The sequence below is a fragment of the Neofelis nebulosa genome, chromosome 11, assembly GCF_028018385.1.
Source record: "Neofelis nebulosa isolate mNeoNeb1 chromosome 11, mNeoNeb1.pri, whole genome shotgun sequence".
In the NCBI taxonomy this organism is placed as follows: domain Eukaryota; kingdom Metazoa; phylum Chordata; class Mammalia; order Carnivora; family Felidae; genus Neofelis; species Neofelis nebulosa.
Genome location: NC_080792.1, coordinates 56578873 through 56601445, shown reverse-complemented (window position 1 = coordinate 56601445; position 22573 = coordinate 56578873). Strand labels below are relative to the sequence as shown.

At 40.7% G+C, this 22573-nt stretch overlaps 1 protein-coding gene across 3 annotated transcripts in view; it reads left to right on the top strand.

Moving 5' to 3' along the window:
* The window catches only part of L3MBTL4 (L3MBTL histone methyl-lysine binding protein 4), a 450611-nt gene that overhangs the window by 276603 nt on the left and 151435 nt on the right, over positions 1 to 22573 (top strand). For all 3 annotated transcript variants that reach the window (XM_058692660.1, XM_058692661.1, XM_058692662.1), the window contains exon 14: positions 7666 to 7768. In XM_058692660.1, coding sequence (XP_058548643.1) covers positions 7666 to 7768 — 103 coding nt within the window. The remainder of the gene's footprint in view (positions 1 to 7665; positions 7769 to 22573) is intronic.

Genomic DNA, 22573 nt, shown 5'->3' with positions numbered 1-22573 from the left:
AGAAAGTAGTTTTAGTCTTTATAATAGCTTTGAGAGAATTCGTGCAAAGTTAAGATTTAGAAGACAAGTGCATCTATTTTTATTTCTTTTTTAAAAGTAAAGAAAACAATGAAACAGGACAGTCTAGGGAAGTGGTTTTGTCTTACTTGCTGTTAGACACCATATTTCCCTCTCTACAACTCCCCCATAAGGTTATCAGTTTAATTCAATTTAGTTTAGTTACCTGCAAACCAGATGGTTTTTTGTGTGCCAGTAATGCCTAAAATTTTTTCTACTCTTAAAATTCTGTGCTTCTGTGTTATCTATGAGGAGCTCTCCCAGTTCTTCCCTTCCACAAATCAAGAGTGTTTTCCAGATTTTTTGAAAGGTTAAAAACTGGGTTACAAAACAGGTTGGCATTTTATGAAGGCCTATGCTATTCAGTAATATGAAGAGCCTAGTTGTGTGTATTTAAATAGTTGGGTACAAATTGATGGCACGGATTTTTTTACTTTAAAATGCTAGGGTGACATATCTGAATGAGAGCTATCTCAAATCTGTTTCCCCCTTTGCTCTGTCATGTCAGCCATCCTCATCATGACTCATCATTACAGCCATGTGTCAGGCAACACCATTCACGCTTTCCTCACTGCTTGTCCCCAGTCCTGCTGGGGGCTTATGTCAGCACATGCCAGATCTAAAATATTTCATGCACATATGTCGGATGGGACCATCTCGTGTTACAGCAAACACCAGGTCTCCCTGATCCTGTGCCCGTACTGCAACATGAGATCTAGTGTTTCTGGGATCCTTGTGTTATCAACCAGTCACCCACCATATTAACCTGTCTCTTACTTAAAGCTCAAAATGTGATAATGCATTTTATATTTGCAAAGAAAATCTTTGCCCACTGTTCTGCTGTCTCCTTTTGAATACTGAGCAGAGCCCAATAGAACATGTTCCACTTTTTACCATAACTGCTCCCTGGGAAACTGTGGGATCTATGAAAGGGCTTTCAGAAGGTCGTCCATTGCAGCTACCCCTGTCTGTCTCACCTGTGCGTGGTTGTTTTCCTCCCCCTGGTGGAATAAGTATCATTATTGCAGCCACTGGTCCCTGGGACTCTGGCACATTTCTGTGCTTGTCCTGCATCAGGTGGATGGTTAGTTTGCCTTCCTCTGTGGATATTGCCATTGCTGTATTTTAAGGGTTTTTCTTGATCATCAGGTTAGGCAAAACAGCCACTTTTGTAGGAACCTTTTCTTACTCTTTTGTTGCATTTTCTTATCACAAAATTATTGTTCTATTTTACTTACGTATCATGAAATCTGACAGTCTGCAACCTAGTACAAGCAGCCATTGTGTGTGGTTACATTATTTTCTTCTTCTGTTTGAGAAATGCATTATTATAGCACAGTGGATATTTATGGTCCTTAATTTCATTAGGAGATGAAGAATAAGGATGATTAGTCTATAATTTCAGTTTGAAAGGTATGCTTATTATTTGCATTCTCTAGCACTCAACAGTAATTATTACATTAAATCTTAACAGACTACAATATAAATTTCCTGGGGGCAGGGTGGGGCAAAAAAAAAACCAGGATCCTAACCTAAAAGTTTTCCATCCAAAATAAAGATAGTGAAATCTTAATTGTTTTAAATGGGAATGTGTGCATATTTGAATAGTTTCCTTTATTTATTTCTTTTAAGGTCCAGATTTAATTCTGCCTGCTCCATTCTTAATCTCTGCTGATGCTCTCGAGGCCGGTTTTACTGAGAAAACTAGAGCGGTGGGTGGAGAACTTGGCCATCCTTCTCCTGTGGCCACTGGCACACCCTTCCTCTGTGCAGGCGCTTGCCTGGGCTCCCCGTTTCTTGAGCCTGGGGCAGCCGCTGCACACATGGTGTGCCCACTCAAGGGTCTCTCCCACCAGTTACACCCTCTCTCCCTACACTGTCAGATTTCTCTCTCCTGGAACATCCTCATCATGACTCAAAAATTAGAAGAGAAATACGTTTTCGACCGCGAACCCACTTTTATACTGCCTTTTATATTGAAACTCCTCAAAAAAGCTGTTTAAACTATCACTTTCGTCTTTTTTCTCCTCCACTCTCCTTTGACCTTGAGTCAGGTTGTTGGTGCCCGGCTCCCGAAAATGGTCTCCATTCCGGTCCCCATAGCCCCATGCTGCACACCTGCAGCTGGGGAGCCAGGTCCCCTTTTCATGGCACCGTGGTCACAGCCGCTGACTCGCTTTCTGGCGCGCTGGCTGTGCGTCCTTCTCTGTGGAGCATGCTTGTCTCTGCCTGGCTGCACCTTCACAGCTCCTTCCTCCTGCCCTTTTAGTCTCCTTGAGCGGTGTTTCCCAGAGCTCAGTCCTCAGGCCTCTTGTCCTGCAATGACACTAACTCACCGTGGGATCTCACCTAGTCTGTGGCCTTGAGCACCAGGTGTAGATGCCTTGGCTGCACCAATACCTCTAGTCCCAGCCACAGGGCACAGCCTGCCCCAGGCCCTCTTCTCGTGCACTTCTGAAAGAACGGGCCCAGTGAGTGTGTTCTCACTCATTCATCAGCCCTCTCTGCTCTCCAGTTCCCCCGCCTAACCTAGAATGTCACTTTGGCCCATGGGACCTCATCTCTTGCCCCCCTTCCTTTGTGTGGCTCCCACCACACTGGCCTCCCTGCTGTTGCCCCAGGTTGCGTTGTGCCTTTACTCCATGTAGGGTCCTGCTCACGTGTCGGGACTTCTTTCCAGACTGCCGGCCTTAGGAGCATCCCCACTTCTGCCCCATCACTGTTCATGACTTGCTAGCACCATCACTGTGTGACGGTCCATCGTGTTTCTCATTTGAGTGTTTATTCTTTGGCACAAGCACCAGGGCTCCAGGGGGACAGGTCTCTCCCTTTGGTCTGCTGCCATGTCCTTGGTACCCAAATCCTGTCTAGCACATAACAGGCACTCAGTATCTCTTTAAATGTGTGAATAACCCTCAGTGGCTACTCAAAAAAATAACTTAAAAAATAATACTAGGAAAATAAGAAGAAATAAGGTATCTTAACTTGTCTGTTATTAGTGACATTTACATCTCTCCCACTTTTCTGTGTGTCCTTTAGTGGATATTACTACCCCATGCTAAAGTCATTTGTCTATGAAACGCTTGTTAAATGAATCAGGTTGAACGGAAAACTTTTTCAGCGGTGGGTAATTAGTGTTGAAATGAGGCTAGGAACGCTGCTGCTCGATCCTCGTGTTCTGATGCGGGCCAACACCAGCGTGGAGCTCACATGTGCACTTAAAGGAACGAATCATCAGTGTCAGAATTGTCATTCTGCTCCCGGTCAGCTCTACACCAGATAAAATAACAATTTGGAGAGAGAACAGCTTCCTACTCAGAAAGAGGGCGATGAGCTCAGCCTCTAACCCACATGGAGTGGGATAATGAACCTCCCTGTGATGTTTTCACTCACATCACTCAGGGTCACCAGTTTGGGCCATTTTGAAATAAAGGACAGTTCCCCTTCTCATTTTCTAGAGATGGGTGCAATCTTTAGTTTATTGATTTTTCCCTTGAAATCTTATATCTTCTTTACATGACAAATAGGTCTAATGCCCACATGCAATTCTAGTTTTTGTTTTAGAAAAATTACTTAATTTCACAAAAGCAAAAACAAAATAAAATTGCCGTTTCATCGTGTGGACTTTTCAGCTGCAGGTAACACAAAAGTCTGTTTACAATGGTTTAATCCAAGAGAGGGTTATTTGTCCTGCGTGACAGACTCTGATGTGGTGGGTCCACCCGGGCACGTCCCGGGTCCAGGTTTGTCTTCCTTTGTTCTCTGCTTCCTTTAGCTTTTGCTTTTGCCTTTGTGCTTGTCACCTCATCAGTTCCTACCTCTGTGTCCCACGAAGGTCAAAGAAGGAGGACTTGAGGGAGCAAAGCATCACTGGCATCAGCTTTACCCTTCTGCTTAGAAAGAAAAACATTTATAGACATCCTTATGTTGCCTTTCCCTTAGGTCTGACCGTCCTAGACAGTGTCAGATGACCACATCTGGATGTGAGAGGCTGGGAAAGCCAACCTGTCTAGCTGGGCACGTTGCCATCCTGAACCAAATCAGGGTTCAGTCGGCAAGAAAGAAGGGGATGGATGTTGGGTGGGAAATTACAGTGTCTGTTGATGGCAACCACATAGTTCCATGTGAATGGGCTCCGCAAGGACATTTTACTTCCTGTATCATGTGAGTGTGACACAGTTCCCTACTCAGATAATTTACAGTCTACGAGGATATTTTCCATTTCGCTTTGTCTTTGCAGGAGGATCTCTGCCATTAGATTTACTCCTGCCTGAGTAAAATTTTCATAGAAGACTTGGAATAAATTAGGACTTATTCATGCTGCTTTATAGTAGCTCATATTATACAGGAATAGAAATCTAGAGATTGATTTTAGACACACTAAGCTCTGCATTAATTTATTCTTATTTATTACAGAGACTAGCCCACAGCATTGTGGTCAGTATATACCAAATAATGCTTAGTGGGTGTTAACCGTTGTCTTTATGATCCTTCCTCATTTGTAAAGCATACTTATTCGGTATCTATTGTGTGCCAGTCGCTGTTGTAGTGGGTTCTGGGGATACAGTGGTAGACACATTAGGTACGGTCAATGTCCTCACTCTAGTGAAGGGAGACAGGAGATCAACAGATACACTAGGAAATTAATTTCAGTTAAAGTGGCAAAAAGAAGGCAAGAAATGGTAAAATGTTCAGAATGGTCTCTCTGAAAAAAATGATTTCAAGTTGAGAACATTTTCTTCTTGAGACCTAATTCTCTAAATATCCAAGTTACAAGGAAGATATTCTTGGTGAAAATGAAATTATTTTCTAGGGAAAAAAATATTAATTTTATCACGGGTTCCCTTATCCTAGAGGCGATAATATGAAAAATTGTTGAATTTACAGGTTTCTTTTCCCCAACAGATGGCTGTCTAATTCACCGTTGAGTCAACCCATTAAACCTCATCATACAAAATGTACCAAGGAAATTTTTAGATCCCATGCATTTTTATTGCATGTTCTTCTTGACTCCTTCTTTGTTTTGACCCTTGCTGTGGTTCTTAATGTAATAACTCTTCTCATGATAATTAAGGTGATACCCCTCCTTAAATATGTAACAAGGAGAGAAATGTGACCCCCGTCAGGGCTCTGGAGATAAATATGCATTGATAAAGATGTAAAAGATCACTCTAAGTCTTAGTCTAATCAAATGATAGTCCTGAAAAAAATACTGAGGAGTCTTCACTGACAGTTTATCAGAATGTTGTCCACACAGAGCAACACCTGGGCTGACTGATGGAGAGCATTTGTTTGTTTATAGGTTTAATATTTCAGGACTTTGTGATGGTGGCCTTGGAAGTGTATTGTGAAGCGAAGTTTGGAGAAAAGTCTACCTATAGTCTGTGTTTCTTTTTTATAGACTTTTAAAATTTACTGACTGACACAAACATACTTCTTAATTAGAGATTTGTTTACAGTTTTTAAACATAGATTCCTTAGGTTTGTTTAAAAATTGTTTCTTTTTTAAGGTTATTTCCATAAAGCTACCCTTGGATAGGGCAACTCTTACTTCTGTTTATCCCTCAAGGTGTTTTTGCAAAATTTTGAGAGCAAAATAAGTATCTAGGAAAGACTTGCTTGTTGCTCAGTAAACTTAATGAAAATGTATTTGAGGTATAAATATTTATTGTAACAGCCTGTAACATTTGTTGTGTATATCCCGTGAGTTTGTATATAGCCAGTGAGCATCTATGGCGTATAGTTGGTAAATGAGGCTATAGAAGTGGATGGCCCAGGAACATATCGTGAGGTTCTCTGACATTTTAAGGTTAACTAGAGGAGGGAGATCTGGCAAAGGATATAATGAGAGGATGCCCATATGCAGTCAGGGTGTGATGTCACCAAAGCTTGTAGACAATAACAACTCAAGAAGGGCGAGTGATTAATAGTCCAAGGCAGGGAGTGTGATACCTACTCAGCAGCGCATGTGGGGCTTAATGCGGAGAGCTCATTAGTGACCTCAGAAGATGGATCTTGTTTAAGAAGTGAGATGTGAGGAAGCAGAAGTCACTTCTTTGAGAAGTTTGGCTAGGAAGGGGAAAAGAGTAAAAACAGCTCCTGAAGGGGAATGTGGGGTCCCAGTAGAGTTTTACACTTTTCTTTTCTGTTTTGTTTTGCCTTTGTTTGTTTCTTTGTATAGAGAAGAAACTGGAGTTTGTTTAAATACTGGTACAAAGGATCTGGTAGTTCAGGAGTGATTAGAGTGAATGATAACCTAAAGACCCTGGAGGATGAGGTAGATAAGACCCAAACATAACCCTGAGAGTGAGAGACTTACCCTGGAGAGGAGAGAGTGCTCCCTGCGCCATGATGGCAAGGAAGGAGGGGAATGCTGTATGCTGAGGAGAAGCTCCTGCTTTCTCAGTGGAGGGCAGGCAAGCTCAGCCTGCCAAAGGGTGGGGGTTAACAGAGGCTTGGGAGGGTGGGGAGGGGCTAGGGTGACATTGGAGACAGTGGTTTGGGTAATGGTGAATCTGCAAAGCTCTGTAATTTTTTCCAGAACTTAGTCATGCAAAACACAGACCAGCAGGATAGTACCACTGACCCAGGGTTGGCTCTTTGTTTTCTTTTCACAGCCACTTGTCACAAAAGGTCAGCGAGGCAGGGGGTTTAAGTTATTTGCAACAGAGGGTAAATACTGGTTGGCACAATCTAAGACAAGGGAAGGGAGTTGTGATGGGAGAGACTGAGGATGGGGAGAGAAGGGAATTCGTGGCCTGGAAACTCCCCTGATGTTGGTTGAAGCAGCAGCAGCAGCAGCTGGGCTACCTGAGCGAGCAATCTGGGAGGATGCGGGCTACCTGAGCGAGCAATCTGGGAGGATGTCATCAGATGGGCTGTTGGCTCAGTGCTTTTGGAAGCAGTGTCATTTCGGGTGATGACAAGATCCAGAGGGTTTTTTCTGGAGGGAGAGCAGACTGAGGAGAATCACAGATCAGAGAAAGAGGGTTTAATTCCTGATAGTCTTTAGAGAGAGATTGCCTCTTGGGCTTGACAGAATTTATCTCCGGCCTATAGTATACCAAACATAGTATTAGTATTAGCATAGTGTTAGCATAGTGTAGTATGGGTTCTTTTTTTCAGCTAGCTTTGACAGCTACTTGAGTAAGCATGGGTGGGGCCCTGTTTGCTCTCTTTGGTGAGCCTCATTTATTAGCTGAGTTTCTGTCCATCATTTGGGGGAGCCCCTTGCTGTGGTTGAGTGGGAGTTTCAAGGGAACCACAAACCAGACCTCACCCTTTCACACTCTTATCTTAGCTCATGGTTATATTGCCTTTACCAGTGTTACCCTCTGAAAGAAATGAGCGAATGTTCTCATATTTTTAAAATATTTCAGTGCCTTTATGTTTTGGTCTGCCTCAGATATTAGTTGCATTAGTGTTATCTATTACAGCACTGATATTTTCTGCTAAATCATGTTATAAAACCTCACAGGTATCCAGTAAGTGTTTTAGTGATGGTTTGTGTTTAATTTGCAAAGTCTCAATGAATATCATTTACATATTTTAGTCTTTTTAGTTCTTTACTGAGGGTGTTTTCAAGGTATGTTCTTTTACTTCCTGAAGGAGCAAATGATGTGAAAATCCTTCCAGGTCAAGCTGTTTGTCCTACTCCAGGGTGCCGAGGAATAGGCCATATCCGTGGTCCACGGTATTCAGGACATCACAGGTAAAATTTTTTCTTGTTTAAATTATTTCAAGGCTGAATTGGAACATTATGCAGATTAGCAGCTGTAGGTAGCATCATAAATGACTCTCTTAGAGCCAGATGCCCTCCCATTATACTCCCTTCTCTGTGTTCCTAAAGTCCCTCCTTGACATTTCCTGCTGCCCGCCCACCTCTGCCCTTCTTGGAGACTTGTTGGACCCCTGAGGCCTTGCCCAGAGCCACATCACTTCCCCCAGCCTCTGCTGACACTTTTCTAAGCCAGTGCCCATTCCATCAGATATGCTCACCATTCTGTGTCCCACCCCAGGCCTGAATTTGCTCCACACAAGTACTGAGTCCTGCTGTCTTCTAGAGCACTTCCGGAACCTCTTGCCCTTTTCCCCTTTTGTTTTTATCCTTCCCCTATTTTTTTCTCTATGTCTTAATCCTTTGGAGATGAGATGATTCTGTGATAGAATATAAAATAATGAGTGTGAAGTTATACTGTAGCATATACCCATGTTTTTAATATTTCATAATAGTATATGGAGAATATGCATGTAAAGAAAAGTAAGTACAGATAAATCCGTAGAAGTCCGTACTGCTTTTTCTGTTTCCATCAGTTAGTAAAATAATGCATGGATGAATTATTCATATTGGTGATCTAGTTACAGAATATGTCAACTAAAAAAAGTTTGCTCAAATACACAAGTAAATAAAACAAATATCATAGAAAAGTATAAAGAGAAAGGAATACGTTATATAATGCGTGAAGCAAAAAATATATATATATATTTGTTTGAATAAAAGAGATCCAAATGGAAGTCCTGGCTTTATCAGGTGGTTGCAATCCTGGAAACAAGTGCTGAAAACAGTTCTAAATTAATCAAAGCAAATATTTCTATAATAAATGATGGTAAATACTCCCAAATAGTCTAAATGAACATATTATGTGTGTAAGTACAATATTAACACTTAAAAGTGTATCACATAGTATCCGTAAAAAAGACATAAAGACACACAAACGTCTTGGGTACGTGGACAAAGGTGTAGGACTTGCGGACCAGGAGAGTAGAGTTGAACCTGCTGGAGACCTTGTGGTATTGTGTGGGGGAAGGAAGAAAAGAGAGTAAAGGACATACGGGAGGGAAGGGGGGCAGTTACATCATTGGGAGAGGGCTCTCTAGTGTGTGAGGACCCTGTTGGGGCAGAGAGAGGCACTTTTCAGACATCCCCAGGGGTATATGGCTATGAAGAATCTTCCTCAGGCTTTTCTTGTGTGCTTGCTGTTTATTTGTTTGTTTGTTTAAATCTAGAGCTGCAAACTCCAATATGGTTAGTCACTAGGCATATGTGTCTGTGTAAATTAAAATTAACTAAAATAAGACAAAATTAAAACTTTAGTTCCTCAGTCACACATAGCCACATGTGCCCTTACTAGACGGCACAGGAAGTTCCGTGGAATGGGCCTGAGAGAGCTTACCATGTTCTGCTTTCTCATAGTAGATTTTTGAATGGAAGGTATTTCCTGATGAAATAACTGGTCACTTAGTGCTGCCTTCAAAACTTGAGTCATTATCCTGAAAGTCAGCGAGACCATAACATTGCAGTTGGTCTGTCCCTTGGTTCTTTCTGGAGTGCACCCTCCTGAGTCACTGGGGCTGAAATAACAAATACCACCCTGGACAGCTCCTTAAGATTGCTGTGTACCTCAGCCAAGGTCTCTTGTTCTACTTCGTCACAGCTGAGTTGCCTCCCACGCTGTTCCCATGTGTGCCTCTCTTGCCTCTCCCTGCTTGCATGGATCCTGAAAACACTGTGAACAAAGTCACAGTGGATGTGCTCCACTTTGTTCCAGCAACTTCCCAGAAGTTTTCTCATTCAGAATGACACAAAGAGGTCCAACTGTTGCTGTTGTTTCTAGTGTCTAATTATGAATAATATTGACAATGTACGACATGATTTCCTCCATCCACCAAGTAGCTTTTAAAGCTAGGCCTCAGAACTTTTGAAGAAACTAAAAGAATATGGAAGTAGAGTTTAAAGAAAGGCATTCTATGAACCTTAGGAGAAAAATGAAATACTGCAATCTGTGGTCGAAGAATGGGACATTTTTTAGGGAACTAGAAGGCACAAGGCATTCTTTCTTGAGAGCTTACGATTCACAGGGCTATTCAGGAAACACCTACATGATTGGGTCTTGGCTCTTCTCCTACGATAGACCTTGTGATAGTGCCAGGACTCCTGTAAGTGAAAGTCTTCAAAAGCTTAATGATTCCATTATCTCATAAAAGGAAAATAACAAACAATGAGTACCTGTGATGAGTGTCTCTCTAGAATGGAAAAGACAAAAATTAGACAACTGGATGATTCTTGAGCTTGCATTTAGAACTTATAAGGCATTTACACTATCAATTAAATAAATCCTGACTTATGAAAAGAGCAGATAGAAAGATCATTTTCAGTGACAGGTCTTGTCTTGATTAAGTTTAGTTTTGAGATGCTAGAGTCACTCATTGACTGACTACATCCATTTTCAGTTAATACATTGATTTATTTTTAAAACACCAACTCTTATTTTCAAATATCTATAGGTCATCCCATTCTAAATATCATTGACTAAGTTAGTCAATGTACTGACATAACTATAAGTATAACTTAATTTGCTTCAATTCTCTTAAACTAGTTGGGCAAGAGCTGTTTTGATAAATCATATTCTCTGGGGTTTATCTTCCTGTATTTCAATTATTGTAGTCTTAATTTTACATAGTTCTACAAGATGAAGAATATCCCTCTTCAGTATGTATCTTTGGTGGTATTTGTTGAGGATATTACATACACACACACACCTAACTTCACCTGCTGGGAATTTGCCATAACATACCCCAAAGTTGTCATTGTACATTTTGCTTCTTATATGTCAATGAGATGGTAAGCAGGAGATGAGAATTTTAAAATGCTGCATTCTCCCAGGACTCTAAATGTGCTGTTATACTCATCTCTAGCTTGAGTTTCCTGAAGCATGTAAGTTAGGCTTACATGCTCTAAAATGAAATCATTTTTCCTCTTGTCATAAACATACATACCTTTACCAAGTAGTCACCATTCTACAAAATGCTTTCTACAGTCTCTAGTCCAGAAGAGTTTTAGGCAAATATTTTTACATTTAAAAAAAGAAGAAAATCATACAACCAGAAACCCCTCCAGCTTCACTAAGGCCTGTATGCAACAGCTCAATTGACTTCTGCTTCCAAAGCCTTGGGGAATGCTTGCAAGTGGAGAGCCGTGTTATGGAAGACAGCGATTTCAGCTGCTCTTCTCGAAGATACTCCCAGGCAGCAAAGTGCTTGCAAGGAGTGAATCTTGTTTTTACCATTTTATGTCAGAAGTTTTGATTCTGATACTGAAGTTTCAGTGTTTTGAAAGGAAGTAAACAATGTTCTTAAAAGAAGTTGTCAGCGTCTTGTTTCGTGCAACTGACAAGGAGAGCCGTGACATCAGGACATCACCGAAGACACTGAAAACAATACAGCACTTTAAGAGATCAGGTGGGCCTCTTGGTGTCCTTTGTAGATGGATTTCAGACAGGTTTACTTTAGTTTTCATTAAAATAGTCAAGGGGTTAATATTAACAGTAATATTCAAAGCTCTTTGGAGTTCATGTAAAATCTGCATAAACCATTCTTTGAGAGAAATTGCATCAGTTCTTATCAGTGTGAAAATGAGACTGGGCACACAATTATCACACAATTTACATGTGATTTGAATGAATTTACATAGTGAATAAAATGAAGTAGGTGTGTTTGTTACCATAGAAATATTTAAAGATTACAATATTGGGACTACAAGATGTAAACTTACTTTAAGCCAGGGTCCAGGATTCAACAGGCAGTTGTTTTTTTTCTAAATGAGTAGGATGTAGACTTGGGAAGACTGGTCTACCTCTGGGTCGTAAAATGTACAAAAGTAGTTTATTTAGGAGCTAATAATTACATTCTTTATACAAAGAGCCGGGTATTGTTACAATGTAAGGACCTCTGGCCCTGATGTTCCTGTGTGGGTCCAGGACATACACTGCTCATGTCACACCATGAAGAACATACTAGAAAAGGGGCATCTGCTGCTCAGAAGTGAGAGTGTCTGGTAAAATCTAAGATGTTTTTGGTGATTTTCATGGAAACTTATGGCACAACGCCTCTATTCAAGATTTATCTAGAATCGTTTTGCCAGTAGTGTGTGTGTGTGTGTGTGTGTGTGTGCGCGCACGCACATGTGTACCAGGAATGTATTAATGTGTGGTATGTGTGTGAATGTGTGTTTATATGGTATGTGCATATGTATGTGTGGTGTGTGTGTGTTGGGGGGGTGGGTGCAGTGGGTATGTGTGTGTGATACAGTGTGTGGTGTGGGGTGTGTGTGGTATCTGGGTGTGTGTGTGTGTGTTTGTGGGAAGTGTGCTAGGGTATATGTGTATGTGTGGTGTGTGTATATATATATATGTGGTGTATATGTGTGTGTATGTGTATGCGGGGGTGTGCTAAGGGTGTGCATGTATGTGTGGTATGTTGTGTGCATATGTGTATGGTGTATTATGTGTGTGGTGTGTATTTATGTTTAAGGCTTCAGGCAAGCCTGAGTTGGACTTCCAGACCTACCACTTAGTATGAACTTTAGAGCAAATGACAGTACTGTTCTCCACCTCAGTTTTCTAATCTGTAAATGGGGGGCTCTGCAAAAAAAGAGGTTGAGTTCGCAATGAGGTTAAAGCAGGCAGAAGCCTTTATTCACGGTCTGGTACAGAATCATACTATTGAAAGCAGAACTACAGGAAATACAAGGAGAAACAGTATGATAGGAGACTTGAACTCCTCCATTTCAGACTACGATAGATTACTTAGCCAAACAGTAATACAAATCTACAGAATCTGAATAACACGATTTTGAAAAGGAAGAAGATTGACTGAAAGATATATATCAAACTGAAAGCAGAATAAACTACTTAAAAGCACTTTTAAAAACTCAACTATTAGGCCACAAACAATAAATTCTGAAAAGCAAAACAGTTCAGACCCATTCTCTGATCAAATGCAGTAAAAGACGCTGTTGAGAAAAACTCCAGTCAACTCAGAAGACATGCAAAAAAAAAAAAAAAAATCACAAATCAGAAGCAAATCATAGGATCAAAGGACAACCCAAACCTGAATCTCAGAAAATCTGGATTTTGCGTAATGAGAACACTAAGGATACAAACTTTTAGGATATCGCTGTACCTATGCTCAGAGGCAAATTATACCCGGCTGTTAGAAGGAGGAGGGACAGGAAAGTATTCCCCACACTGAGAAGGCACTTTGAGACCTAAAAACGAGGCAGGCCACTCCATCATTCCACTTATAGAGTTCTGTTCAGTACCTTACTGAGGGGGCCCTGTGTCCCTGCTTGCGTCCAGGCGCCCGACAGCTGATCCCCGCCCCTATTCTCTACCAAGTCTGGACCTTACACCCCCACTTTTATAGAGGAGGGGCGTGGTGGTGCTTTCTGTCTGCCAGGGACCTGAGGTGGGGCCTGGAGGAGAAGGATCTGAGAACCAGGGTGCCCTAAGAAAGGGCCCAGGGGCACGCTCCTGGGCTTCATGTACCATTGCTCTGACTGCGTAGGTACTGGCTTGTTTTAAATCTCTGATCACCCTTTTGGGGCGCCTGGGTGGCTCAGTCGGTTAAGCGCCCGACTCTTCATTTCGGCTCAGGTGGTGATCTCCTGATCTCACAATTTATGAGTGAGCCGTGCGACGGGCTCTGCGCTAGCAGCACAGAGCCTCGGGATTCTCTCTCTCTGTCTTTTTCTCTCAAAATAACTAAACATTAAAATGTTTGTTTCAAATCTTTGATCACTCTTTTAATTGGGGCTTGTGGAACTACTGGATCTGGATCTCACAGACCTATCTCCTGCCATTCTTAGAAGTAGGTCTTCCTCTTCAAGGGTAGCATTTCCCGTGCTGTCCTGTCTCGTGGGTGGGTTTTGAGCCAACGGTCCCTGGTTGCAGGGCAGTGCGGCCTCTGCACACAAACCCCTGCCTCTAGCCTCTGAGCCCTGGCAGCCTGCGGCGCATGCTCTGACTCTGCTAGGGCCCTCCCCCTCTGGCGCTCCTCTCAGCTGCAGTGGGGCCCCTCGGGTGGTCCACCCCTCGCGTCCCCACACTGGCCACCTTCCCTACCTTCTGTCCCGGCCCTTCTGAGTGACCCACACAGCCACGTTCCTGGGGCTCACCTGCCTCCTGGAATTCCCTTTGCTTCCTTGCTCTTTCTGTCACATACTTTCTTTCCTGGCTTTCAAGTCTTTTCCCTGATTTATTTTCTCCTAGCTTTTTGGGGTAGGATTTGTGGGAGGTAGTTGGGTTTTATATATATATACATATACATATACATATATATATATATATATATGTATATATATATACACACACACACATATATATATATAACAGATATATATAGAATAGATCTATAGAACAGATATTTATAGAACAGATATTTAGATATTTATAGAACAGATATATATATATCTGATAACAGATATTTTATAAATATCTGTTATCTCTCCTTAACCATAGTTGTTTACTTGTGGATAGAATTCCAGTTGGAAACCTTTTTCTTCAGAATATCGAAGGCATTGCTCCATTTTCCGTCCATTTACCAGAAGTCAGCTGTCCTTCAAATTTCACATCAGGAAAGGATTGGTCACCCTCTTCCTTCATCCCGCCCTTTGCACGAATCTCATGCCCTGGACATTTTCAGAACCTTCTCTGTATCCCTGGTGTTCTGAACTAAGTTTTCGTTCAGAGGTTCAGTCTGCAAACTCATTTCTTTTGTTTCTAGGAAATGTTTCTATGATACTTCTGGAGTGATACCCTCTTTTCTGTGTGCTCTGCTTGCTTTCCTGCACAAGTGCTTGGATGTTCTCCAGCTTAAAATCCCCTTTCTTTTGTTCTCTTCTATGGAATATCTCAACTTTGACTTGCAACTCTTTGATTAAAGTTTTTATACGCACTGTGACTTTTTTCCCGTTTCTCAGAGTGCATCCTTATTTTCTGATTCATTTTTAATTGTGTCCTGTTCTTTTTTAAAAATATTTTTAAGTTTATTTATTTTGAGGGAGAGAGAGACAGGGAGAGCGAACAAGCAGAGGAGGGGCAGAGAGAGAGAGAGAGAGAGAGAGAATTCCAAGCAGGCTTCACACTGTCAGTGCAGAACCGAACTTGGGACTTCATCTCACGAACTGTGAGATCATGACCTGAGCCTAAATCAAGAGTTGGATGCTTAACCCATTGAGCTACCCAGGTGCCCTGATTGCATCCTGTTCTTGTTTGATGGACGTTGTGTCCTTTCTTTACTCTCTGACAGTATATGAGACTATTGTTTTCTTGCCCCCTGCATCTTTTTTTTTTTTTTTCAGGTACTTGTTTTTTGTTTTAGAGAGAATGTGCATGCATGAGCGAGTGTGAGCAGGAGGAGGGGCAGAGGGGGGGCGGGGAGAATCTTAAGTAGGCTCCACACTCAGTGCAGAGCCCGACTGGGGCTCGACCCACGACCCTGGGATCATAACCTGAGGGAAATCAAGAGTTGGAGGCTTAACCGACTTGAGTCACCCAGATGCCCCAGCACTTGTGTTTTGACTTGGGTTTTGGTGGGGTTGGTTGGCCTTTTTCTGTTACGTGAATGACATTTCCCTAATCCCAGTAGTCCTGTGTGTTCACTCTTGAGAGCGAGGCACCAGAAAGCTGGTACACAGCTTTGTATGCATGCTTGGGGCCTGCCAGCTGGTGAGCTCCATCCACTGGTCAGGCAGGGACAGAGCCAAGGTCGAGGAGACCATCACCAGCAGTGAGCCTCCTCTTCTGAGTAAGTTCCTTCCAACAGACATGATGCTTCCAAACATTTCCTAGGTGCTTTTATGCCATCCTCTCCCTGCGGACTCTTGGCTCTCACCTGATCCATTTTCCAGCTTCAAAAAATGTGTTGACTTATGTGCTATCATTTTTTCTCTTATGCTTTGTGTTTATGCATTTATACCTTCTCATTGTTTTATTTAGTAATGAGAGGAGGGACTTATCATCAAGGAGAAAGGATAAATTCAATTTTCCAATCTGCCATTTTTCTCTAATGTATTTCTAAACTTGGTTTACTCCCCAAATAATAATTTAGCTAATAGTATATAACTTTATTTCTAACTCTTTGTTGTTCCACCTTATTATAATTGCACCTTCTTCTTGGTATACATAGAAAATAAAAGATTGTGTAAAATGACTTTTTATTTAGCTTGGCTCTGTAAATTTTATGAATTTATAATGGCTGATTGGAATACTATGCTTAAAAAAATTCTCAAAGGCATGGTTTTAATTTCATATGCACAGTGCTTCTTATTTATTGTCGTCTACAGTTAAAACTTTATCTTCCCAAGACAGTGCCTTTGTGACATGTGTTCCCTTTATCTGACTCCTTTGTCACTTGGCCTGTCATTTTCTTTGACTTTATGTAACCACATGGTGAAATTGAACTGGGTAGAAGTTTAAAAATAAACTTGTAGATGTGTTTTTACTTTAATAAGTAAAAAGAAAAAGAGTATCTGACTTTAGATAATACTTTTAATTCTCAAAATGACATGATTAATTACCCAGTTTAGTAAAAGCATTGATAAAGTAATGAAAGATCAGCCGTGGGTCTTTAAATCACTTCTGTCCATTACTTGGAATTATTGAAGGTTAATGTATATGTCTGATTTTACTCATTGGGAAAAAATTATGTAAGAATTCTGATTTTTTCCTTCCTTTAAGGAAGAGGATTGCATATGGAATGCTTAGATTTATAGCAACTGAGGCATTTATTTCCAAAGATACTATATTCTTTGACATACTCTGTGGATTTTATCAAGTATGAAGTTTCCAATTCCATGAGTTTCCAAGGTTGTAGTAACTGTATCTTTACTATGAGGAAAGTAGATGTGACTTTAGTTTATTTCTCTGTGAGATCACTTTATGGCAATTAATGGGAGGACAAAATGATAATGTCTGGTAATTTTAAGTCACCTTAAAAACAAAATCAAAGTAAAAATAGATGCAGAAAAAATCCATTCTCTTAGAGATAATACCATGTAAGTTATTTTTGAATGGATACCATTTCATTACAGAATTAATCCACAGTCAATAGTAAAATTTTGGATAATATACAGAAGCATTCAAGAATAAATAAAAACCACTCATATTCCCACTACAAACTTATATGCCTTAAATGTGTTTCATTTTTCAGGCTTTTTCATATGTGTATGTATGTATATGTGTGTGTGTGTGCATGTGTGTGTGTGTGTGTGTGTGTGTACACATACACATACACATTTTCCATGAGTAAAATCAGACAGGATATACAATTTATTGCTACTTGTTTTTTCAATAAAAGATCAAATAGTTTCTCCTTTTGTTAAAAATTTCTCAGATACATTAACCAGATATTATTTAGTGCAAAGGCTTTATGACTATTGCCTCTTTGTGTTATGGATTCTGTATTAGTTAGAAATGACTCTTTATCTGTATTTTTCCCTGACCCCCGCATTGTCTTGTATTAATAGTGCCAAAGAGAATTTTTTTTAATTTTGAGAAAATATTTGCCTGTTCTTTATTTTTAACCTTTCACGTCATTTTATTTAGATACGCTTTTTGCAAAAAGCATGTAACTGTCTTAAAAGTAAAATCCTAACTAAGAGTCTTTTCCTGTTGATAACAGAGTTTGACCTATTTGTGGTCATTGTTATAATTATTATATAAATTGTGTATATTCCAACTTGTTTTGTGCCCTAAGTTTTTGCCTTCTTTTTTTCTTTTTTAATGATGGTGGTGGGGAAGGGAAGGGACCTTCCTTCATTCTTCTTTTCCAGAGCATTTTGTTTGTTGATGGTCCCTAGTTTAAAAGGAAGGCTTCTAGTTTCTCTAATGGTTATTCTTGAGTTTTCCAGTGTGCTTCTAAAACTACATTTATGTAACTATCAAAGTCATAGAACATTAATCTAGCTTTTTGGTGAAACTTGAAACAATAAATGCTTTTCTTTTTTCCCTAATCCAACATACCCACTTATATTAATTGAACTTGTGATTCGTTACAATACTCTTTTTTCTTTACAGTTTTTAAGCAATAAGGATCAATTCTTGGAAAGAGCAAAAATGGGCAAACAATTTTACAGTCATACTTAAAACAACCATGTACTCTTATTTCTATATATTTTACTGGTTCTGGTGGTATCCTCAGCCCTTTTTATAGTGCAGTTTTTGCATTTTTAAAAGTTTTAAGTTGAATTCCAGTGTTAGTATACAGTGTAATATTAGTTTCAGGTGTACAGTATAGTGATCCAGCACTTCAGTACATCACCCGGTACTCCTCACAACAAGGGCACGCCTTAATCCCCATCACGTGTTTATTGATTTAACATTTTCTTTTCAATTTTTTTTAACGTTCATTCATTATTGAGAGACGGAGCGTTAATGGGGGAAGGGCAGAGAGAGAGGGAGACACAGAATCCGAAGCAGGCTCCAGGCTCTTGAGTTGTCAGCACAGAGCCTGACGTGGGGCTTGAACTCACGAACCGTGAGATCATGACCTGAGCCGAAGTCAGACGCCCAACCCACTGAGCCACCCAGGCGCCCCTGATTGAACATGTTTTGTTATTTGTTCTGGCACAGTTCTTTTCAAGGTTTGTTTTCATTTGTCTGTGGCGCCTCTGTATCATACTTAAAATATTTGTGCATCGTACCCATGAAATCAGTCTGAGAGGAGACAGAGGTCTTAAGCCCAGAGCTTTTCCTTCAGAGCTCCATCAGCGTTACTTCATATCACTTTCCGGTTCTTGTGCCATGTGGGCAGAGTCTAATGCTGGCCCCATTGATGGTGGCGGAGGTAGTCTGCACTCCTTTTGTCGAAGGTTTCCTGTAGAAAGTCTTTATATGTTTACATATATATGAAATTTAAAATCCCCCTGCATGTGTCTAGATATGGTTTCCTTCTTTTTGAGTTTACCTATATTACTATATGTTCTTTCACAGCTTTTAGAGCAGAGCCCTCTTTCATCTCCTATCGCATTTCTCCCAGTATTTTATTAGGTTTTGTTTGTTTGCTGTCTGTATTCTTCTCTCCAAAATTGATGTTAAATGACATTGGATCCTCTGCCTCTGCCCTTCGTGTCTCTCATTTTTTCTCTCATTGTTTTCAGTTCTTCATTCTTTCCCTCTGCATCCTGGGGCACAGCTGGTTTGATTTGATCTTTTGTGCCTACATGCGGGGGTTGTATGCACCTCCCTGCCAGCTTTCCCAGCCCCTCTTCATTCCTCTCCATCACCATGAGGCTCCTCTAACCAGCCATTAGGGAAGACATTTCAGATGCAAGATTCTTAGCTGATCCTGACACATAATCATCCCTTCACTGGAGAGTTTCATTTCTCCATTTATTTTTTCGAAATAAAAAGTTTCAAGTGCATGCTCCCCTTCATTAAATGTAACTTAAGAAGATTCCTTATAATTTCAAGTGGTTGGACAAAGGGTAAGTTCACATCATCTCTGGGCCTCAGTTTTTCCATCTGCAAAACGATGACTGGACTGTGATTTCTCATTTCCTTGTTAGTTACATTACCTACCATATTGTTTACCCTAAGTGACATTTATCAAATTAATCATCTTAAGAGCTAAAGCATACTGTCTGGACAGAACTTATTCCAATTGCAAGGAGCTTACCCATATGTGAATTTCACTGTTAAATGTGAATATCTTGAGTTCAGAATCTATATTCCAAACGCAAGGCCCATAACTACAAAACTATTGCTAGCAGAAAGAACTGGGTTGGAATATCTGGTTTCCTAAAGACACCTCAAGAATCAAGATTAATATTCCTTCCATTATTTGCTGGGCACAGGGGAAAAGAATACGATTCCACAATCAGTTTTCTCTGACTTCCTGGAGTTACTCAAATTGTCAAAGAATTTGTTCTAGCTAATCTGAATGCATAAGAAAGTCTGTAATCCAATTTAAAATGGATTTTTCCTCCAAGAAATAACATCCCTAAGACTAGGAAGTTTGTCACTCACTGTGGTTCCTTTCTTATAGATATGTCATTCACTATATCAATGTGTCTTCTTTTGGAGACTTTTAACTTTTAGATAAAACACCATTATTAAAAAGTAGCATAGCAGAACCTGTCTGCCTTTTGTGTATGAGGATAATGTTGATAGTACAACTATTTTGGGAAATTACTTGCAATGTAGACAATAAGATGGACTAAGGTTGATACAGAAGTTGAATGTTGATGTTTCTCCTTTGGAAAGAGCCTCTTGTACAAGATAAGAATACCAATTAATAACATGTTATATTTACATATCATTTAACCACTTACAGAATGATTTCACATGCATTATCTTATTTAATACACAAGGCAGCCGTATGATGTAAATTTTGTTATCTCTATTTTATGAATGAAGAAAGTGAGTCTTGGACAAGTTGTGTCCTCTCCTCATGGCATAGCTGGTAAGTGGCTGATGTTCAATTAAATGTCTCCTAACTACTGCCAGATGCATATGTGGAACTGGGGTGGTAGTTGAAGTTTTGTCTTTCATTTGTAGATTAGGAAGATTTAGGTCAGAAAGGGAAATGATAATACTAAACTACACACAAACTTACTTCATCTGGATAATCACCTGTTAAGGAGACTGTTAAGAAAAGTTTTCTCATGAGGGAAAAGCAATATAAAATGATCTCCAGGATTCCTTCCAAACTATACATTTTTTATTCCTACCTCCAAAATACAGGGGCGCCTGGGTGGCGCAGTCGGTTAAGCGTCCGACTTCAGCCAGGTCACGATCTCGCGGTCCGTGAGTTCGAGCCCCGCGTCAGGCTCTGGGCCGATGGCTCGGAGCCTGGAGCCTGTTTCCGATTCTGTGTCTCCCTCTCTCTCTGCCCCTCCCCCGTTCATGCTCTGTCTCTCTCTGTCCCAAAAATAAATAGAAAACGTTGAAAAAAAAAAAAATTCAAAATACACATACACACACACGCCCACACACACAGGGCAGGGGGATCTTAAAGACAATTTCAGTTGTTACTCATAATTTTCTATAGAAAATAAAGAAGAGTATAAGCTACCGGAATGTTTGCCTCTTCTCTGGTATGTAGAGCTGTTAAAATACTCCTTGTAAAACCTGAACTATTAATAAAAAACGTACAAGTCAGAAATCTGAAATAAGGACTCAGGTTGTGAAAATATTAAGCTAGATACGATGATTTTAATTACTCCTTTGTCTCAATTATTCTCATCTTGATGATATAATAAGTACAGCATCATACTCTAATTTCTGTTATTATAATTCTGTGCCCACATATGTCAGATTTAATATTCATTTGCTCGTCTTTATGTGGAGCCAGATGGAAGAGGTGCATTGCCTATTTATAAGACTAGCTGCTATTAGTGAATTTTCCAATTCCTTCAGTGACTAACAGTAGGTGCAGTTGAGGATGGTTTAGGACTGCATTAGAAATGCCAGAGCAATAATCCAAAGTAAATAATGTGGTGCTATGTATCCCAAAAGATCGTGCTGATTACTAAAATAGACACAATGCCATTGACCTCAATTATAATAATGCATGCTGCAGAAGGCTCAAGTATGAATGGAGAACAGATAATTCTGATATAATAAACAGAGCTTTGATCTTGGAAGCCATTTATACAATGTTGTAAACATCAGTTATGTGGTAAATACCAAAAATTGTTTTACAAGCTATGGTGATTCTGTGGTTATATGCCCAACAGAAATGTGTGCCTAAGTTCACGAGAAAGGTATGTACGGGAGTGTTTGTAGTGGCACTCACCATTCACAGAAGCCCAAACGTGAATTCACTCCATTGCCCGCCAACGGTGAATGGATAAATTGTGGCACATTCACACAGTGGATGCTCTACAGCTGTGGAAACAAGCCGACTCATAAGTACACACAACAACATGGGTGAAGCTCACAAATGTAATGGTGACTGACATGTTTGAGCCAAACTCAAAACAGTAAATGCTGGGTGATTCCATTCACATAAGATACAAAAACAGACATCACTTATCTACTGTATAAAAATTCAGGGCTCTGGTAAGAGGGGGAACAGAGGGGCTTCCGGGGCCAGGTTCTGGTTCCTGAGCTGGTGCTTATGACAGGAGTGTTCAGTTGGTGAAAACAATTTACAGTCTGCGCATTCTTTTTTTTTTTTTTTTTTTTTTCAACGTTTTTTATTTATTTTTGGGACAGAGAGAGACAGAGCATGAATGGGGGAGGGGCAGAGAGAGAGGGAGACACAGAATCGGAAACAGGCTCCAGGCTCTGAGCCATCAGCCCAGAGCCTGACGCGGGGCTCGAACTCACGGACCGCGAGATCGTGACCTGGCTGAAGTCGGACGCTTAACCGACTGCGCCACCCAGGCGCCCCCTGCGCATTCTGAATGTAAGGTGTACTTCAGTAAAAAGTTTGCAAAGCAAGATTACCTCATTGAAGCGGCTCTCCCAACAACATTATTTCACAGGTTTCTGTAAGTGGACCCGTGACAGTCTGACGTGTCAGTTAGTTACACCAAGCTGGAAGGAAGCTGCCCGGCCTTTCCTGCCACTCCAGAGACCTCTAATGTCAGGGCAGAGGGAGCAAACATCCAGGGTGAAGGCTGCTAATGACGTCACCCAGGCCCCTGGGCTGTCGGCCAATGCAGGAGGCCGGTGGCCAGCTTCCCTGGTGTCCCGTCACTGAGGCCTGGGTGTCACCCCGTCTGTCTAGT